The 21,737-nt window shown below is 39.4% G+C and overlaps 1 protein-coding gene and 1 pseudogene across 1 annotated transcript in view; both read left to right on the top strand.

Moving 5' to 3' along the window:
• Positions 1–1,712: 1,712 nt before the first annotated feature.
• LOC121959172 lies at positions 1,713–14,825 on the top strand (annotated as a pseudogene).
• A 2,880-nt stretch (positions 14,826–17,705) lies between these two features.
• The window catches only part of LOC121959060 (pancreatic secretory granule membrane major glycoprotein GP2-like), a 7,051-nt gene continuing 3,019 nt past the window's right edge, over positions 17,706–21,737 (top strand). Inside the window, exon 1 of the mRNA XM_042508242.1 lies at positions 17,706–17,761. Within this exon, the coding sequence (XP_042364176.1) occupies positions 17,706–17,761 (56 nt within the window). The remainder of the gene's footprint in view (positions 17,762–21,737) is intronic.

Genomic DNA, 21,737 nt, shown 5'->3' with positions numbered 1-21,737 from the left:
TTTCTGAGCTCGGATCTGCGCTGGTTTGTACAGTGGTTTCATAAATGAGAGCCACTGACTTTAAAAGTTAAAATTCAATTCTTCTATGAAAAACACTGCAATTATGTATTATTTGCCTTGCCTATTCATGAAAGTGGATAACTAATATGACCAAAAACATATTCAATTCATGTTTGTATCACTAATACATAATTAGAAAGAACAACAGACAAGTTAAACTTATCCTACACTTCACAACCTCTTTCTCAATAACTTAAAAGGCTCTGCGATGAACAGTTCATCTTCTTTGCCAGTTTCTGCTTTGTCACTGTGTGACTGATGTGCTTGTGGTAAAAACAAGGACGTGAACAGTGCTTCACCTCTTAAAAGAAATTAAACGGAAACAAAACACCAGGGCCAACAGGGAACAGAGTGTTCACACCTATGAAGTGCTTGTCACTAAATAAATACTCACATTTAGTGACATATATTAACATTCCCAAACATCTGCTTCCCCAAGGGTTTACACTAAGCTTACACTAGGGAGGGACGCACTCTGTACGGCTTCAGTGGATAAACAGATCCATCCATGATAAAAATCCTAAAACTTGGTCTTCATAATATAAATGTATATTTTGGTTGTCTTAGCAATGGCAACATATCTTATTAGTCACACAACATTTGTCTACTTAATATGCTATTAATGAATTTATTAATCCATTTGTCATATTTCCCACTCGACATTGTGGTTGCTGAAATTTTCATGTGAGAAAACAAGTTACTCTGCAGATTTTCAACCACCTTTACGGCTGTAAATGTACTATGGTAAACTTAGCAGAACCCAGATCTGCCTGCTAATCCGCCAGATGATGCTCAAACAGCAGAATCTACTTCCACATTTTTGAATGCCCACCACCATCTACATTAGGTATATAGAAGTTGATCGAGATAGAGATGCCCCTCTCTCTTTCTCAAACTGTAAAAGTAGGCAGAGCTGATCAAATAAAAACTAAAACTATGTTACTGTATTGCATATGCAATATTGCTGTATTGCATATTACTCAATTTAAGTGCACTGTTTGGCTGTAATGTTGAACATTGTTTAACAGTGCTGTTGTAATTTGTGAACATGATTCTGGCGCCATACTATTTCCCGTATGGTAAAAGCTGAGGCTGAAAAATGACGGATCAAAGTAAAACCAAAAGAAATTCAGTTCTCCCGCATTGTACTGGGGTGGAGGCAGAGGTGGATGGCTTAGAGATGGGTACCTCAATTATAGGCAAATAAAAACCAAAACTATCTTCCACTGAAGGTACTTGAGAAAATGCATTATTCTGCTATCTAGGCAAACTAACACTTTGAGAAGTTTTTGAGATATCCTGCAAACAAATGGGACTCAAAACAGAACCTTGTTTTCTACTATAGTGACCAACATTGTTTTTAGATACAACATTTTAAAGTAATATTCATTTGAAACAAATTTCTGGACACTTAAAGGGCTTTTTAGCAACTTACTCTAAGTAAAGCCTTTTTTAAAATTAACTTTCTGTTTCTGCTGAACACTGTTTGATTGTCATCTTAATACACAAAGGAATGTCTGGTTCATATGCTATGAGGAAGCATAAGATGTGATGCTTCTGATACTCCAATCAAACAATGGACTTATGGGACTGTGCCAGTTTTTGCGGTATAAAAGCCTTGTTGCAGGGAAACGCAGCCTCATGTAGATGAAAAGTATAGGAACAAAAGACGGACATATGAACAGGTAATTAATTCATTTTATATGAAAAAGACTTTACTTTCAAACTGCTTGCTGCATGGAGTGGTAGAGTGATAGATTTCTAACTGAATTATAGCAAGATCTTAAATTAGAATTTCACTCTTATTGGAGATAATAATTAGACAATCTGTTCACTGTACTGTAATTAAATTTTATAATGCCATGTTTCAATTTCAGACATTCTCATTCGACACTATCAACATTGTATTATATAAACATCAATATCTAAGACACGTTTTGTTTACAGTCACATTTGCTTGCCAGCCAGTGGGATAAAAGTTATGTTGTATGATAGCATATGAATTAAAAATCATCAATAATTAGGCTGAGTGAAAGAACATGATTTTTTGTGCAGATCTGGATTTGGGTGTAGATCCACAATTTCTTAATACTGCAATTTTTTCTTTGTTTGTTTTTTACGTTAGTTCCATTTTCTGTATACACATTCCATGAATAATGGACATTTTATGTATTTCTGTATTCATATGTCAAAATGACATTTTTCAAACACGTATGTGATATTTACAGACACATTTTCTTGCCAGCAAGTGCAATTAAAGTTATGTTGTATAATTTGCATTCTCTGGGTGCTTTTTAGAATTTTGGTTGTATGGCTGTTGTCTTATTTTCCTTTTAATTTTTAATTTATTCTATTTTATCAGCAGGTTGAATTATGTGCTTTTGAGATGGCAAGTCAAATCATGCTGCCTTTGCTGCTGTTGGGATTGATAAGTAAGCATTTTATTTTTTAGAATCAATTAAACAATTAAATAAGCTTTAAGTTACCATCTGACTTTTGTTTATTGATACTATCAGACTTTAATTTTCATCTAATTATGCTAATACTTTTCATAGGTACTGTGACTTCTCAGACAGGTAAGCTGAAGCTTGGTTTCACTCTTAGTCATTTGTTCATACTCTTAATAGGCCACTAGAGGCAATGGTGTCATTTGCTTTGCCTTATTTAACAAGTTACACATTACCAGGTTGGAAGGCAGTATTTTACTGCCCCCCTCTGGTTGCACCTGGGATGTGGCACAAAGTGCACTCTGCTGCACCTGTAACTAAGTCAACAGTGATGTCATGGTGTACTGACACGCTATGAAGTAAATTCAGCCAGAACAAGATATTTAGGTGGTCATCATTGATCATTTTTTAGTTCTTGTTTGTTCTTAATTTTCATTTTGTTTATTTATGTATTCTTTTTTTATTTCTTACTCTGTTGTGGTGATAGATGTACAGAAAACACTATGCAGCATTTGCCAATAAGGCCAACGTGGATAGGCATTCTGTCATTTCTTAAATATTGTAATGTCTTTTGTTTTTTCTAGGAACACTCTACCCAGTTGGTGGAACACTAAGCTCTCAATCAGATGATGGAAGTTCTCCCCGAATTCCCCTGCAACAACCTTTTCTGTATTTTGGCCATTCCTATGATCAGATTTATGTAGGTTAAAAAATTAAATAAGTAAATACAAAATCTTTGTCCTTTTACAACTGGTTATGAAATCACTTTTAACAAAAAAACTGTGTTGTAAATGTACAAAAATGAGTCAATACAATTATTATGGTATAGAAAAGAAAACACGAATCTAAAACTTCAATAAATGTTTCAGACATCAAAGAAGTGCTACAGTTAGTCTTTAAATCAACATATTGTTTTATCTCTGATATGGTTATAAGATACTGAAGCGTTAGTGATGATCCTTGATAACATGCAATCGATTATGAATTTAGTTTACTAATACTTAAGAATTGGCTTTTTTTTTTATCCAGGTAAACCACAATGGACATATGACCTTCAATATGCCATATAGACGATACACAGCTCAAAGGTTTCCATTGCATGGACACAGAGACATCATCGCTCCATTCTGGACAGATTTAGACAACAGACAGATGGGTCAGATCTCCTACAACCAATACACCAGCGGCAATATCCTTCAACAAGCTACACGAGACATTAATGAGTACTTCCCAGGTCTGAACTTCAGAGCCAGCTGGGTGTTTGTTGCAACATGGTATGAGGTGGCCTATTTTCCAAACACTGGAACAGTAAGTTATTTTGTTCTAAACAGGAAAAGACATATGACGCACAGTACACATGTATTTTAACAATTACTCGACATACTATAAAAAACACTTTTTTTTCAGCGAACAACAGTCCAAGCAGTCTTGATCTCTGGCGGTCAGTACTCATTTGTGCTGATGAACTATGGGATAATAGCCTCAACAAGTCGCAATGTACAGGTTAGAACCATGAAAGCTATGTACAGTGCACTACAAGACAAGACACGAAGTTTCCATGCCTAATTGTATCTAAATGCAAAAATGGGAATGCACAAATATAATACACTTGAGAAATGATTTTATCTATGTGACATGTATTGCCAGGCTGGATATGACACAGCTCACTCCGCTCAGTATTTCTCCATCCCGGGATCATTCTCTGGCAATGCATCAGGACCAAATTCAAATTTCCGCCTAAGCAGCAATGTAAATGTCCCTAGCCGATGGGCTTTCCGGACTGACCATGGAACAACAGGCTGCACTTTCAATGGTAAAACCAGAACAAGAGCGTGGTCACAGTAGATACTCTTTACAATATTTTCCACATTTAATCACTGTTACTGGAAAGTCTGACTTCAACTCTGTGCTTGATGTTGAACTACTGAACAATATTTAACATGCTGCACACAGCATAGTGGGTTAGAATTTGGTGATATATTGACTATCTACATTGGAAGTTACTTTTTTTTAACTTGCACCTTTAATTCCATAAATTTGTGACTTACATTGGAATGTCACAGTAGTTCTAAGGAATCACATGTTTAGGACATTTCAGGGTTCTATAAGGTTAAGACTGTAACAATGAAAATGCAGGATCCCTTGTTCAAGGTGGTGAGGACCTTTCTTGCATGTTATCGTCCTCTCAATCCTCTCCATTCCTTGTTCTCACTATAGGCAAAAGCACCCCCCTGAAATGGTAATAGTGTTTACATGTTGAAGTCAATGCCTTTGAAGAAACCTTTCATTTGTTTTTCTTCACAGGTGAACCTGTACAGCTGGGTGACTCATTCTGGAGCGACAGTACCTGTGCACAGAAGTGCACCTGTACCTCTGCAGGCCTGCAGTGTCAAAGCCAACCCTGTGCCTTTTCCCAAATCTGCCGACCTACTTCCTTTCAGTTCTCCTGCCAGACGGTGCAAAGACGCACCTGCACCATAAGTGGTGATCCACATTACTATACCTTCGATAACAGAGTGTTTCACTTCCAAGGTACCTGCACTTATGTTCTCTCAGAGCAATGTGGTCGCGGGCTGCCCTACTATAGAGTAGAGGGTAAGAACGAGCACCGGGGCAGTACTCGAGTCTCTTGGACAAGACTGGTCAAAGTGTACGTCTATAATGAAACAATCGAGATTGTCAAGGGACGTCGTGGTCAGGCCAAGGTTAGCCATGAGAATATAGTCTACAAATTGCAGTGATATTTTGTATATTGTTTATATTTTTAAAACTCTGTCTTTGCATGATATTGTGCTTACAGGTTAATGGCAACTTTGTGGCCACTCCCATCTCTCTTAGCAATGGCACAGTCCAAGTTTATGAGTCAGGATTTTCTGTGATTGTCAGCACTGACTTTGGCTTGAAGGTTTCATATGACACGGACAGTTATGTCAGGATCAGTGTGCCCTACACTTACCAGAATGCAACATGTGGCCTGTGTGGAAACTTCAATAATCGCCCTGAAGATGACTTTAGAACCCGCCAAGGTGAGCTGGTGAGCTCTGATGTGGTGTTTGCCAACAGCTGGCAAGCAACAGGGATGATGAGCCTGGCTGTGGGGTCCGATGTGGAGGTCTGGACTGTGCTGCCTGCACTTTGGCTCAGACAGCTTTATACAGCAACAATGCCCATTGTGGTATCCTGCAGAGCAGTTCTGGACCCTTCGCTGTTTGCCATCAACAACTTCCCCCACAGAACTTTGTGGAGAGTTGTGTTTATGATCTTTGTCTGGGAGGAGGGTATCAACCCATTCTGTGCCAAGCCCTAAACGTGTATGCAAGTCAGTGTCAACAGAATGGTATAGAGCTGCCGAGCTGGAGGAGACAAGGCTTCTGTGGTATGTCTATCAATCAACATTAATTTTTTAAAATCCATTCAGCAAAATGCCCATGATTTGAAGATCAATGTTGTTTTCTTTTGTCTAGAAAATCCCCTGCCCAGCCAACAGCCACTTCGAGTCCCAAGGCACAGCCTGTCCAGCTACTTGCATCAATCCCAATTCTACCCACAACTGTCCTCTCCCTGCCCAGGAAAGCTGCATCTGCAATTCAGGCTACGTCCTCAGTGCTGGGGTATGCGTCCCTCATGCTGAGTGTGGCTGCAGCTTTTGAGGGTCGCTACTACCGCTCTGGAGAAACTGTAATACTAGATGAGGACTGTGGGAGACGTTGTAGCTGCAGTTATGGCTCCATGACCTGCCGCTTCCATGGATGTGGCCTACACGAGTCTTGCAGGGTGGAGGAGGGAGAAAGAGGATGTAGACCTAATGGTTTTGCAACTTGCTGGACAAGAGGCCCAGGGACATATCAAACTTTTGATGGACTGACATACAGGTATCCTGGTGCATGTCGACTTACCCTTGCCAAAGTAATGGGATTGTCTAGTCATCCACATTTTGTGGTGACTGCTGAAAAAGTGCCCAGAGGTCAGCAGGGCTTTACCAGGGTACTAAAATTTGAGGCAGAGGGAACACAAATCTCCATTGAAATGACAGAAGCAGCAAAGTTCAGGTAAGCCACAAATATATTTCAAGAGAAATTAGCAGTGACACCACGGAGAGGTTTCATTAAAAACAGAACAATTTCTGCTTTGCAGCTTGCAAAAATAAATAAATAATAAATAAATAAATAAATAAATAAAAAATAAAACAACCTTCTACCTTCAAAGTTGGCTGTTTAAATGGCCCTATAAGGTATTATTTCTGTCTCCCATGTAACAGTCTTGTTTTGAGCAACACATAAGAGGAGACTCTTTCTCCAGAAACAGTTCTGAAGATGTTTTGATAAAAACTTTAAAACTTGTTACCCCTGAAAATCTGACACTGGATGCTTAAATGACTCTTCAGGTTGACGGTCAGCGGATCAGACTACCCTTCAGATCAGCATCCAACAGAATCCAGATCTACCACAGCAACATTCACAGTATCATCCTGCGCACCTCCTTTGGTGTAACGGTGCAGACAGTCTGGCCTCACTTTGTGCGTGTCACTGCACCTAGCATCTACAGTAATTCACTGGGTGGACTCTGTGGTAATTACAATGGTCAACCACATGATGACTTTCGCACACCCAATGGCATTCTAGTCAACAGTTCCCTGGAGTTTGGGGACAGTTGGCGAGATGGCTCCCTCGCTGCACACTGTGTGGAAAGTGTAAATCAGAACTCCAGAACAAACTACAATTCTAGTGAGTACTGTGGTATCCTTGGCTCACCTCATGGGCCTTTTACCCAGTGTTGGGCCATGGTAGATCCACAGGAGAATGTGGATGCATGTGTGGAGATCATAAGGACCTCTAGAAATCCTGCTTCAGCACGATGTGAGGTCCTGCGCGATTATGCACTGATGTGTCAACAGAAAGGCATCGCCCTTGGACACTGGAGAAATGCAACTGACTGTGGTAAGCACTTTGCCCCCTTGATATAAGTGGCTTGATAATATATCAGTGCTTTCATTGAATGAATACCTTTGTTTTTCTCTAGAGCAAAACTGCCCTCAAAACAGCCATTATGAAGTCTGTGGAACGTCTTGTCCTTCCACCTGTCCCAGTCTCTCTTTCCCTTTTGACTGTGTTACTGCATGCCAGGAGGGTTGCCAGTGTGATGATGGTTTTGTCCTCAATGGAAACCAGTGTGTGCCACCAATAGGGTGCGGATGCTATCACCAAGGACGCTATCGGCAAGGGAGTGAACAGTTCTGGGACGGGGAGGAGTGTCAGAGCTTGTGTACCTGTGACGGCACTACTGGGGTAGTCCACTGTGTCCCTAACTCCTGTGGTCCCCAGGAGTCCTGCCGTGTGGTGGAGGGTGAGTTTGGCTGCCATCCAAACCCTCATGGCACCTGCTCTGCCTCAGGTGACCCTCACTACCTCACCTTTGATGGCAAGGCCTATGACTTCCAGGGAACCTGCCGCTATACTCTGGTGACCCTTTGTAATACCACTGATGGACTCCACCAATTTTCTGTGGAGGCTAAGAATGAGCCGTGGAGAGGGCTGCCAGTTTCAATCACAGCTGAAGTTTTTGTAAATGTGTGGGGCTATCAAGTGCATATGTCAAGGGACAGCCACGGTTGGTACAGGTGAGTTACATAGATTGAAGAATTACTTTTAACAAATCATTTCACTTTACAATATACACTGGATTTCATTTTTTAAAATCAACAGATCCAGCACAAATACTAATCTATTATTGTTCATCCAAATTTCTTTTTCTAATGTTAAAGGTGAATGGGGTAACTAAAAACTTGCCTATTCTCTTGAACGGAAGTCGTGTTTCTATCTATGCAAGTGGATCTCGCTCATTTGTAAGTGCTGATTTCGGCCTAAGTGTCACATACGATGGAGGGAGTACAGTATCCATCTCTGTACCACCAAGTTACAGGTACTGCCATTTATTCTAGCCATGTTTGAATACTTTAAATTCTGGAACATAAATATTATTGCAAATATTTAACACATACAGCTTCAATCTATCAAATGATTTTGACTCTGGATGAATATATTCATTATCATCACTGCAGAGGAAAAAAACATGTGGACTTTGTGGAAACTTCAATGGAAATCCAAATGATGAGTTCCACACCCCATCTGGAATGATGGTCACCACTCCAGATGAGTTTGGGGCAGCTTGGAAAGTGGAAGGCAACTATACCTGCAGTGATGGGTGTGGGTCCTCTTGCCCACAGTGCACTGATGAGCTACCTGCCAGAGCCCAATGTGAGGTGATTCAGGCAGTCAATGGCCCCCTCAGCTTCTGCCATGAGCAGGTTGACTCAGCGCCATATTTCAGCGACTGTGTGTTTGATGTTTGTGTGTCGGGAAATCGAGGCCAAGATCTTCTGTGTAGGGCCATTGAGGCTTATGTCAGTGCTTGTCAGTCTGCTAATGTCCAAATCTACCCATGGAGACAGAACACCAGCTGCAGTAAGTCAATCAGTAATTGTATTGTTTATGTTCAGCCAAGAAAACAAAGATGTGTTTTCTAGGACTTGGTCTGTTGATCAACTGCACTTCGGTACAGTGTCAGGACTGGCTGTTAATTGTCAATAATGTTTAAACATCTGACATCCATCATTTGTCTCCTATCTTACGAAGGACTAGACTGTCCAGCCAACAGCCATTATGAGCTGTGTGGTACCGACTGTGGCCACACCTGTGCCAGCAGCACTGATGCCACCTGTGAGCAGGGTTGCTCTGAGGGATGTTTCTGTGACGAAGGTTTTCTCAGGAGCGGGACGAGATGTGTCCCTGTGGAAAGCTGTGGCTGTCAACATGATGGCTTCTATTATAAACGTAAGTCATGTACATGTAGATGGATAAAACATCAGATTTGAATAACTATGCCTAAATTAATCATCCCCTAGTCTCTACTATCTCAGTCTTTGCACATTAATCCATTCCCTTTGTTCAAGAGTCACTGAGCAGCTCTGCTATATCACATATGTGTAACAATACAACAGTGGCTAAGTTTATCATCAAACTAGTAAGAGGTAGAAACCAGGGGGATCAGGTTGATCCTTATCTGGTTTAGCAAGAGAATCATAATTCTAGTCCTTGGCTCGTGTAACTGTTCATGGTGCTACCATTGTCTCTGTTGGGAAGAGTATGTGATGCATCTAATGAACACTTTATCAGTTTATAGTTTTAAAAATGCTGGATTCCCTCACACTATTTTTGAGCATAGTGCACCTTGCTGTTCAAATTATTTTACTATAAAATAAAAAAAATTCATGAAATAAAATATAAAATTATGTCAGCAAACTACAAAGGTGCGGTGCAGAACACAGAACAATAACAATAACAATTTTATCATCTCAGAAGCATCTTTCTCTTATAAGTTATAAAATATGCTCAATTTTTTAGCATGTTTCACAAATCTTTTTCCTCTTTTTATAGGACGGTGAGTCCTTCTGGACAGAAGGTTGCTCCCAGCGATGTGAGTGCCATGCTCCCTATGATCTCCGCTGTTCTGCTGCATCTTGTACTTCGACACAAGAGTGCACCATCAGAGATGGCCAGCTGGGCTGTTATGATGCCATGTCTACTTGCACTGTGTGGGGGGACCCACACTATGACACCTTTGATGGGGGGCACTGGCTCATTTCCAGGGCACATGCTCTTACATCATTACTGAAGTTTGAGCCACGGCACCAATGAAACCCAGTTTCAGGTCGTAGCTACTAATAATCATCGTGGCAACAACCGTGTGTCATTTGTGTCAGCTGTGGATATATACCTCACAAATCAGCCTGAGAGTGTGAATGTAAGGATTGGACCCAACAAAAGAGTGAAGGTAAAGTCTTTATGACTTTAAACAAAAACAACTTTCTATATCTGTCTGGTGTAAACATACCGCACAACAAAAAGCCTTATGTCTGCCTCTTTCTAATCTCTGATCTCTCCAGGTAAATGGAAGTGAGGTGTCTCTTCCCACCACTGTAGGAACATTAGCTCAGGTAGTAAGGCAGGAAAACTACATCGTGGTCAGTGCTGATGACTTGATAGTCCAGTTTGATGGGCAGAGTACTTTACTGGTCAGAGTGGGCCACCATCGTCAAAACAGAGTTACTGGGATGTGTGGAAACTTCAACAGTGACCCTGCAGATGACAAAGTCCTGCCCAATGGCACATCTGCCCAAAATGACAACCACTTTGGACACAGCTGGAAGTCACCAACAAGCCAACCAGGGTAGGCTTTTTGAAAAAGAAGCTTTGTATGGTATTCCTTATACAAATTGCATCAAAATGCCATTGCCATTTTAAAATCTTTCACTACATACACAGGATCTAGTCTTGTTCAGCTTGACCACCACACATTTTTAATACACCTTATGCTTCACACCCACCCATACTTGTCAGAAATCCTAGTTACAACAGTACCTATTACAGAAAAATATCTTGTGGCAAAAAAAGTCAGCTCAAGTGTTTAAATCTTTCTTTTACAGATGTGGATCCACAGATGAGGACAATAGTGATGGACTGAATGACTGTATCTTCGTGGAAGAATACTCTGAGCTCTGTAGTGTCATCACCAACAGTAGCGGCCCATTCAGTGCCTGTCACCTGCACTCTGACCCCGAGCCATTTTTCACTTCCTGCGTCTATGATCTCTGCCTCTACACTCCAGCCAACGGCATGCTGTGTTCTGCAGTCTCCGCCTATGAGAGAACCTGCTCTGTTTTGGGGTTGAACATCCCAGAGTGGCGCCCTGCTTTGCTGTGTGGTATGTGTGCAATGGGCTAATGGACAGCCACATTAATGCATAAGAAAAGGTATTTTCTGCTTCTTGTTCAGTTTCACTTTCATCACTCCTCCTCTCATTCTTTCCTCATAGCTGAGTCAGACCCCTGTGAACAGCTGGACTGCGCAGAGTATGAGTGGTGTGGTGAGAAGGACGGTGTGTACGGCTGCTTCTGTGATGAACACACCATCGACCCAACAATGAGAGCTACAGTGAGCCAGTTCCTCCTAAACACTGCTTTGTTTTTTTACATCACAGAAGTGAGATGATTAAGATCAGTGGTAGAAACTGCTTGAGTACAACAGCACTGTTTGTGAAATGTACATTAACACAACAGCACAAAACAAGAAGATCCACTTTCTTGTTTTGGATTATGGTTATCAAAGTTCTTTTGCTAAAAACAGGTAGAATTTAGCTATGACCAAGGTGCAATTTAACTGACTGGCTTCTTCTCCTTAACAATGGCGGCCGAGGCTCATGTGTATTGTAATAAAGTGAGCCATCCACCATGCCGAAATGACTGACAAAACATGATTCCTCAGAGATAATGCCAAAAACTAGAAAAGGGCACTCAACACAGTGCAGATGTCTGCCGTGCGACCACTCAATTGTGGCCACTCAAGCATCCCAGAGCTAATGAAAATGTACGCCTGGTCTACTTATGATGGAGCTGGGGTGAATTACAGAGAGCAGATTTTTTTTCCTGCTAACAGGCACTTTCTATGAAGTACAAGTACAGTACTTTAAAAAAATGAGGAGTCATTTATCTTTAATGACTAAAACAGCCACATTTTTTTGATCCATGTCATCCATATCTGGACTTATAATAACAATAGCTAGGTCTGTACACTAAAGCACAACAAAATAAGAAATAACAACAACACAAATTAAAAACAGACCAAAAAGAAAAAAACTGAAATGCATAGGCCACTGTCAGTAAATGTCAGTTTTTGAGCAACAAAGGCCAATCTGGCCTGCAACTGACAGTTAGGCTTATTGTATGTAGTCAAGCCAATGTCCGTAAAACTCACTGACCAGTTCAAGGGAATAAGAAGACAGTAGTAAATGACGTAATAAAACAGTCAGTAAAACAGTTTTTCAGCAACTACGACTTACCAATACGAACAGTCACACACACAATCAAATGCATTACCCCTCTCCAGGGTTACCCCCAATCTATAGGGTTACACTTCTGCGTTTCTATTCTATTCAACTCTATTCTTTGTTGGTTTTCAAATTATACTTTGTGTGGTGAGTTGACCTAATCTAATCAAAAAGTATTGATTGGGGCAGTTTTTTTTTTTACAATGATACAAGCTATACTGAAACTAAAAAAAAATCTTTTTTATTTCTCTCTCTTTCATAGACTCGTCCATCACTTGTGTCAGTAGTTCAGGCACCATGTCTGTATCGCGCTGCCAGCTGTTTGAAGCTGGCTTCCACTGCAGTGCCCTCCACCTCCGAGATGACTCCTGCAATGGGACTCTCCAAGACGGACGACTGGTGTTCAACTTCAACAATGATGATCAGCTTTGTGGGACGACTCTCTCAGGGTACAGTCCACACAGACTATAATGCTATTAACTAAGGCTGAAGAAGATTTACAATGTACATTTTTTCCATACAACATTTTAGAGCTACAAACTTATACCATTCTGTCATTTCAATTTTTTAAGAGCAATGGAAAACATTTCATCTATGAGAACACCATCCAGGGCGACGTGGACCCTCATCAAGGTCTTATCAGTCGCCAGAGGAGCATTCATCTACCTTTCAGCTGTGAATATCCTCTGACGCAGGCCCTGTCTATGTCTGTGGGCATCAACCCTGTAGAGAGGTAACACCACCATCCCCACAATATGCTTTGGTTGATTCCTTGAAATTAGGTGTTGCTAACTGAATAGAAATTATCATCTTTTTATATTGAACATTGGTCCATAGTGGCACATGTAATGCTAAAAGGATTTCAGTATTTTTTGTATTCCGATAACCAGTTAAATGGTGCTATGTCAGCACCTTTTTTTGAGTAGTTATTCTCTGCAGCAGTAGTTCTCTACCATGACAGTGGCATTGACAAATATTAAAAGTGAGGGCCCTTGGTTGTTGAAAATGTTGAGAAAATGACCACTATCAGCATTCTGCACCTTTACTAATAAAACTATTTAAAGCAAAAACATGAGAAGAAATTCAGGGGAGTCTGTTCCATTTCTTTAGATGTGTATGCATTAAAAATTAATTGCAAGACTTTGTCCAACACATTTTATATACATTTTATTCAATGCACGACTGTTAAATCTTAACTAATAAGTACCCCTTGACCTATAGTAATCAAAACCTTACAGTGACTTAACCCTTTCAAAAGTGTAGTCACATTTAGTTGTTTTTTTCGCAGCATTGTGAGGAAGAAGCTTCCATCTGGCCATGGACAGTATCATATGAGAATGATCCCCTACCAGGACACTGGCTTTCACTTCCCCCCGACCAGTGCCAGAAATATAGAGATGGAAATTGACGAGAGGTTGTACATCGAGGTGCGGACAGAGGGAGTTGATGGAAGACAGATCTCCACCGTTATAGACTCTTGTTGGGCAACACCTGTCAACCTTGCCGACTACCCTGTCCACTGGGATCTCATTAGGGCAAAGTAACAGAGCTATTTCTTCTTGCTTTAGCACTCTGACTACTGGTCTCATAAAAGGGCCTCTTTTCACTTGCTGCACCCAGTCTCTCTTTAACAATGTAACATCATTTACGATACAGCCCATTTGTAACCACAGTACATTCTACAACTTTCCTTGTCTTCCAGGTGTCCAAATGCAGCAGATGGTACCGTACAGTTGATTCAGAACGGTATCTCCACCGTGTCCCGATTCTCCTTTAGGCTGTTCACCTTTACCAACTTTTCATCCATCTATCTGCACTGCCAGGTTCACCTGTGTCTTTTAAGACACAACAACTGCACAGCTGTAAGTACAACAGTATGTGTGTGCTTGTTGTAAGTTTAGATAGATTATAGATTATCAGGTGCCTGAACAGAAGCCTGCAATGTTGTTTTCCTGCAGCACTGCTACCCAGGTTACCACAGGCAAGTGAAGAGGGACATATCCTACCATGCCACTACAGACATCTCACTAGGACCAATAAGCCTGGTGCCACATAGGATGGGTAAAGCTATTTTATCTTTTCATGACTTTCATACTCATATATGACGACACAGAGATCTATCAATGCATTTTAAGTAACTTTAATGTTGGTTCTTCTCCTGCAGTCAGAATGGTGAAATCAAGCAGCGCTACAGGCCAGCTGACCTCGCTGATGACTCTGCTGATCAGTTTGCTGACTGCTAAAACTCTGGTGATCAACAATGGGTGATCAACAATGATCCATATTCTACAGTTACTCAACAAATATTTGCTATTGCATTGTATTTCTTCTCCTTGCTGTGTTTTTTATTTGCAATAACTTTATTACAAGAAGTAATAACTACTTCACAACAGAAGGGGGCAGCATTCCAAAGTTGAAGCTTTGTGGATGCACTCAACGCCTATGATGTTTATCATTTGTATCCTTGTTTCTTTGTGGTGTTTCTTATCATTAAATCTTACTTCATTAAAAGAAGTAATCAAGTAAAATGAAGGTTAAAATTATAAATACTGTATCTCTATGCATGGAGTACATATCTCATTTGTTGCATACGCTTAACTTTTTTCAGTTGTCCACGGTAGAAGGCTCTGAGGTTACTGCAAACTGCCAGCACCATTTAACAGTTTCATCAACAATAACCAACTTACTGATGCAAATTAATATTACAAATGACTTAGGGGAAAATATTCAAAACAAGTTGCACTTCCAGTGTTCATCCATTCATAACAATGAATGCTCACTCAGATCTTCCCCCACAGAAGATCTATACAATCAACATAGTTTCAAGGTGGGAACCCACAATGAGTGTCACTAATTCATTATCTGACAAAATGTCTCCCCTTATATTCCTGAGTTTTGACGTTGAGTAATTGCAGGAAAGTGTTTCTGCAGAAAATGATGATGTTATAGTTAAGTTGACCTTTAATCTTTTGGATAGAAAATGTCACCACCATTAGCCTATGGATCCTTAAGTTTTCTGAGGTCATAGTGACTTTGTACTTTGTCCATCAAATTCTAATAAGCACATTGTCGAGTCCAAGTGAACATTTGTGCCAAATCTGGAGAAATTTCCTCAGGGCATGCATAAAATATGGTGTTCACGAAAATGAGACCGAGGGACAACCCAAAAGCAAAATGCGTCCAGCCACGGCTTTTGGTAGAATAATTTAACATCCTCACATTGAAAAAATACAATAACATTAACTGCCATATTCAGATAAAGTCTTCGGACCACATGGAGTGAGTAAGAATTAAACACAGAACTAACAATAAATTTAAGGTACAGTATCACTTTAGATCATGTCCCTTAACAAAGAGCATAATTCTTTCCAATTTACAGATTAACTCTTTTTCTGTTGATGGTGCACTACTACATTACACACTCTTACATACATACAAGTACAAGGGAACAACAGTTAAAGTTGGAGGATAAAGGGATAACAATAGAGAATTTATGTTAGTATTCTTTATTCAGTGGGAACTGTTCTGTTATTACAGGGTGTATTACAGGAACATACTATAGACCAATAGCTGACACATTGTACGTTCAGGGAACTTGACAAGCCAGAGGTGGTACAGGTTCATGTGATTGACACTGTCGACACACAGAGTGCTCTTTATTGTTGTCATGAAGTGCAGTAAGTAGAAATGGTTTTATGTGATGAGGTAGTTGCAGAATATGACTGATTTTATGTCCTGAGTTTATGACAGCTTAACTGCCCTGAATGGTAAAGGACAGTAAATACACTGGTAATTTTGACCTTTTACATTTTTGTTATATCTGCCTTTGTGGTGTTGGATATTGCTACAATTACACATTTATCATATTTATATATTCAGATTTTTATCTGTGTACATTTAAACAATCACCTCAGTCATTGAAAACCTTAATTGAGACTAATTTATTTATCAATAACTTTAAAAACTCAGCATTTATTAATGGTAAACTAACTTAAAAAAATGTCATCTTGCATCTATCTATACCACTATTTATAACAAAACCTAAAGTAAGGGTCCCTTGGACGTCCTTGTGATCCCAGCTACACCATCATAGCACCCCTAAATACCATGTGTAGAAACTTGTTGCAACGATTTATCCATCCACCTAGAGGAGCAGTGACTATGGAAGTTTAAAGGATTTACTGCTGTCAGACCACTAGTGTGACCATCTCATTTCCGCTGAACTTTTTTATTGACCCAGAGCACCTAAAATAAGCTGTTCTTATCATATGTGATCCATATGAGGGCGTATGCTTCCCATAAAGCATATTTTTAATGAAGAACTTGTTATCATATCATACAATCAAGAACATATTATACTGAACCATTTTTTTCACGTTAGCTCCAAATTTATAGTTTAATCAGTTAATGGAAATCTGGTTGTTTAATTAATTAATTTTAAATTACAATTGTTTTGTGTTGCCGGCCAGTTTACATTCCTATTCTTAACTTTTTCTGCAAGTACTCAAATAGTACTCTACAATAATTTAATGCAAGTACTCAAACTTAATTTGAATTTACTTAAAATGCCCATCACTAGCATATAAGTGTAAAGAGTGACATAAAAGAAAGTGTGATCAAATCATGTGCTGGCGAGACCAACTGAAAAGTTGGTGGCAGAGAAAAAATGAGTCTGCTCAGCCCTGTTCCCTCTCGTCAACAATGTCCACTTATGTTATTATGTTAATTATGTGTATTTCTTTTATATTGTATAATTACTGTGGAATATAGTTCTCTGCTACGTACTGAGTCATTTAATTAGTATTACAGTGAACTTTTTGTTCGCTCTCAATAAGCCATCAATGTGTCATCTTTGCAGGTCTCCCAGCCCCTAAATTCTGGATTGTCAAGCTGAGTGTAAGGGAAAATTTAATACTGACTACAAATAATGTGTTTTGTTTTCCACTTACACAACAAACAAATATCTTTCTCTTCCTTAACTTGTCCAATCAGAAACACAGCAGGACTAATGCTGTTTTCACGCTACTGTAAAGGGGTACTGAAACCCTGTCAAAACAAATAGGTTGGAATGGCTACGCATCAGCATGAACTTAGACTCAGGTGGATACGTTGGTCTCGCCTCTACGGAAATCAGTTAAGGTGGAGGCAATGTCAGACTGAAGAGGGAAACAGATGTTTACTGTGGTATCTAGACACACCTTCCCAGGCAACAGAAGGAGAGGGTGGACTCACAGTGGCTGGATAATTAAGCAATATCACACAAGAAGGAGTGTTGTTGTACTGTATATCATCACAGGTGTGATTCAGACACAGGCAATGGCTTCTGTCACCAATCATGGGAGAGGACAGGTCAACCTTTATATCCCTGCTGGGTGAGCATCAGTCAATACTCCCTGTGCCGGGTTCAAAAGGGTCTTTGCCTCCACACCACGTCTTCAGAAAATTGTGTTAAATAGTCTCTTAAGCACCACGTGAGGGGATACGGAGGCAGCTAAGCTGAAAATAAAAACTTAACGGGTCCACACGTACACAGAAAAGCACTCACAGAGGGTTGTTGGAGAGCACAACTGTCTCCAACGTAACCGAGAGTATAGAGATATACAACAGTGTGTTTGTTACAATTAAAAGTTTAGAACAGCTGTAAAGCGGAGTGATGCATGCAAAGTTAAAAGTCCCAGTGATGCTGTACAAATCAGCACCATTGAAATGTCTCTTGAACAATCAAATTGCTTGGTCTGAACTAAGTGTTGTATAACAGCTGGCAACTGGATCCTAGTCAGCCAGAGAGCCTTCAACTGGGAGAGCAATTCTGAGTGGCTGGGACTGTTCAGTAAGTATGTTAGGTCCAGACTGAAGAAGAATTTAATCTGTAATCTGTGATGGATGTTTTCAAAGGGAGAAGATTTAACCTTCCTTTTTTTCCAGGTAATGGCCAACCTGGGGATTAAACCTGCCTGATCATCTGATGCCATGTTTCTTTACCCTGTCAAGCTTCTTTCAGTGATGCTGTCACATTTCCAGATTTCAATAATTAACATGGAGAGTTATTATTACAAATAGCAACTCAACAAAAACAAGAGTTGCAGTGCGTCATAAACAGGAATTACCCTTTAATTACTATATGCATATTTGTGTAGATGCACATGACCAGTCCCACCAAAACTTTCACATACAATATTCACATTGTGAATACAGGATAGTTGCTCAGTGCACAGGAAGCCAAAAAAGTTCAACTGCCATGTACAAGATTGCTTTGATGATCAGCACTGCTTCCACGCAGTGTTGCACATAGCAGGCACACTAGAGACTTCTGCTGGCAGATCCAGCTACTTCCAGTTTAGCACTCTGCTAACATGAATGGCTTTCATTTGTGCAGCTCCTCCAGACTTTCCAAATGTTATTGGACATAATGGATCAAATCCTGAGAGTGAAACGAGTCATTTCACAGGGGTTGTGATGCTCAAAACAAAACTATCTTCACTTCTGGCTCCAAATAAACAAGGTGGTAAAGGATAAAATGCAAACCTCAAAGTTTCAAAATGGGTGTCTATAAACCTATGTGTAATGTCCTTATTCATTCAGTCTATGCATATACACACACACACACACACACATATATATATATATGTAAAATATTCTCTTCTGCCATTTTCAGCTATAGAATAAATAACAAATTCGGTCCTTGCAAAAGTAATGGCCTTTGCACAACAAATCCATGTTTTTTGTATGCTTTCTTTTTAATCCATAAAAATCATTTTGCACAGAAACCTTGCACACTGAATTTGAAGTGTTTTGACTGTTCTATTTGCAGCAAAAAAAAAATGCCAAAAAAGACAAAATGGAAAGATACATTTGCTTCACTGCAATTATCCATTGGAGTGACCGCGCTGGCTGCCAGCACTCTCTACCGGTGTCTATCATTTCGTACCACGTCTACCTGAAGGGGCTCGGCTGTCCTCTCTCCCAGATATATCCTATGTTTCATCCTTCTCTTTGTGATCATCCCCCACTTGAATGGTACCATTTAACCTGCTGAAAGTAAGCTATCGGAGTTATGAAATGATACTGCACACCCTGTTCTTCTCACAACGCAACTCTCTGAAGGCTTTTGATGGATGCGAAAAAATGCAGAAAATCTAACTGTTCGCGAAAATCTAATGACAGAGACAGTGTGTAAGTGTGATTAACACAATGTGACGCTATATATATGTATTTTTAACCTCACAACAATTTCTGATGGAAGATATGGACTGAAGAAATGGTAACAGTTGTTATCATCCTTCAATTCTTGGTGATATGTGTGTGTCAATTTTCTTTGCTTTCTACCTAGTCAATAAGTTCTCACACATGCTGGGCAAGCAAGGACAACAAGGAAGAGAAATCCTCTGCACCACTCCTTCAAACAGGCACACCATTACCTACAGCTATTGTTCTTTTGATTACCATTTTGTACCTGACCATTTACCTAATTGTTTCATTGCAACACATTATTTTTCCATGGTGAAAGTGTGTCATGCTGACACATGCCTACTTCAAATATTTCCAAGATTTCATTACAGGTAATTAACTGTCTTTTTTCTAGGTGAGGCTGTAACTTACATATCTAATGGATGAAAAGTAACAGGCTGTTTAACTAAAAAGAAATAGACTAATGTGCTGAACCCTGAAAAAATATCAATCAAGTAAGATAACTGACCAGCCAAGGGAACTGAATGGTGAACTAAACATACATAAAAGTTGTGCTTACACAAACATAAAAAAAAGATAAAAAGGTGCAGCCCAGAGTGGGGTTTAACTGTTAAGGCTACAGGTTTTTTTTTCACTGTGTCAGAGATTTTGTCTGGATATGCCACAAGGTCAATTTAGAATAAGCATTTCAAAAAACACTTTTAGTGGTATGCAGTATTTATATGCACAAAATTTCTCTTTTAAATTAAATTGAAATTAAATCTTTTTTATGAAGAACTTTGCTATTGTCAATACTTGGAATGCAAATTTGTTTTAAACTTGTCTGTGAAGGTTTAATATGTAACATTTCCACATGAAAATGTATTAAAACGAATAGGCCTTTGTAATATACTTACAATATACTTTGTTCAGTTCTGAACTTAAATTATCCTTAATGTTTCCAACAATGTTCAAACCTGGAGAAATCAGTAATTTTATTCCAGGTAATGGTTTGTTTCATTTGGTCCCCTGTCAACTGCGTCATATCCCCTTTACTTCTTCTAGCTGCAATTCCTCTTCTCTGTCAGTGTACTAGTTATCCTATAATCAATAAAGTAGGCCACAACCTTTATACAGGAACAAAACAACAATGGTAAACTGATAATTCATGTAATTAGTATAATTATAACATTTCTTAGCAAATGGCAGACTTATAAAAAATTATGACTACCTGCACTTTTTACCTTACTATAATCAGTAAAGTAGGTCATAACCTTTAACAGTAACAATACATACAATACAACAAAACATTTCTTATGAACTGGCAGGTGTATAAAAATACAACCAACCTATTTTGTACAAATGCTAGTTATGCTAATTACATTAATAATTGTAACACTAGTGCACGGCAGATGTCTTCAGCCCTCTCTTATAGTTAGACTGTGGAATGGACGCCGGAAACATTTCAACATCTTAAAATTCATGTTCAGTAAAGACTGACTCTAAGCATGATGGTATTTCTGCAACAATACTATATTATACAATTAAACTGGTAGAAATCGTCAGGAGATGAAAAAGCTATTTACAAAAATATATTGAACATCATTTTATATGCAACAAACAAACACTCTCCATATCAAAAAAAAAACGTGGATGAAGAGCTAGAGGTAGACATTAATAAAGAAATGTGGGGATTAAAAAAAAAAAAAAACGACAGAAGTGACAAAATCAAACATATATGGAGTTTCAATGAAAAATAAGATTCTTTTGGACTCCCAACATTGTATCCAAACTGAGCCCCAGGCAAACAAGCAAATACTGGACACCATGCGGAGAGGATCGCAGGCCATGAACATATAATATGGACATGCCCTGTTACAAGTAAATGTGGCAGTGGAGTATTCAGGCTCCTCAAAAAAGTATTTGTTTCAAGCATCCTAGAGATCAATTGTCAATCACACTTGAGAAATAAGTGATGAGGAAATTAAGTAATTACTTTCCATACTGGCAGCTTCCAAAAAAAGCGACAGCACCCCTTAATAGGAAACTCTGTATGATGTTAAGTAATGACTGGAAAGGTGTTTCTGGAGAACATCATGGTGTCATGCTAAGGTTGAACTTTTACCTTTTGATTACAAAATGTCATCACCTCATCCTTTTATCCTATATGTGGGAAATCTT

Source organism: Plectropomus leopardus, chromosome 19 (genome assembly GCF_008729295.1).
Source record: "Plectropomus leopardus isolate mb chromosome 19, YSFRI_Pleo_2.0, whole genome shotgun sequence".
In the NCBI taxonomy this organism is placed as follows: Eukaryota; Metazoa; Chordata; class Actinopteri; order Perciformes; family Serranidae; genus Plectropomus; species Plectropomus leopardus.
Note: the sequence above shows the minus strand (reverse complement) of the source record. Positions and strands in the feature narration are given on the sequence as shown.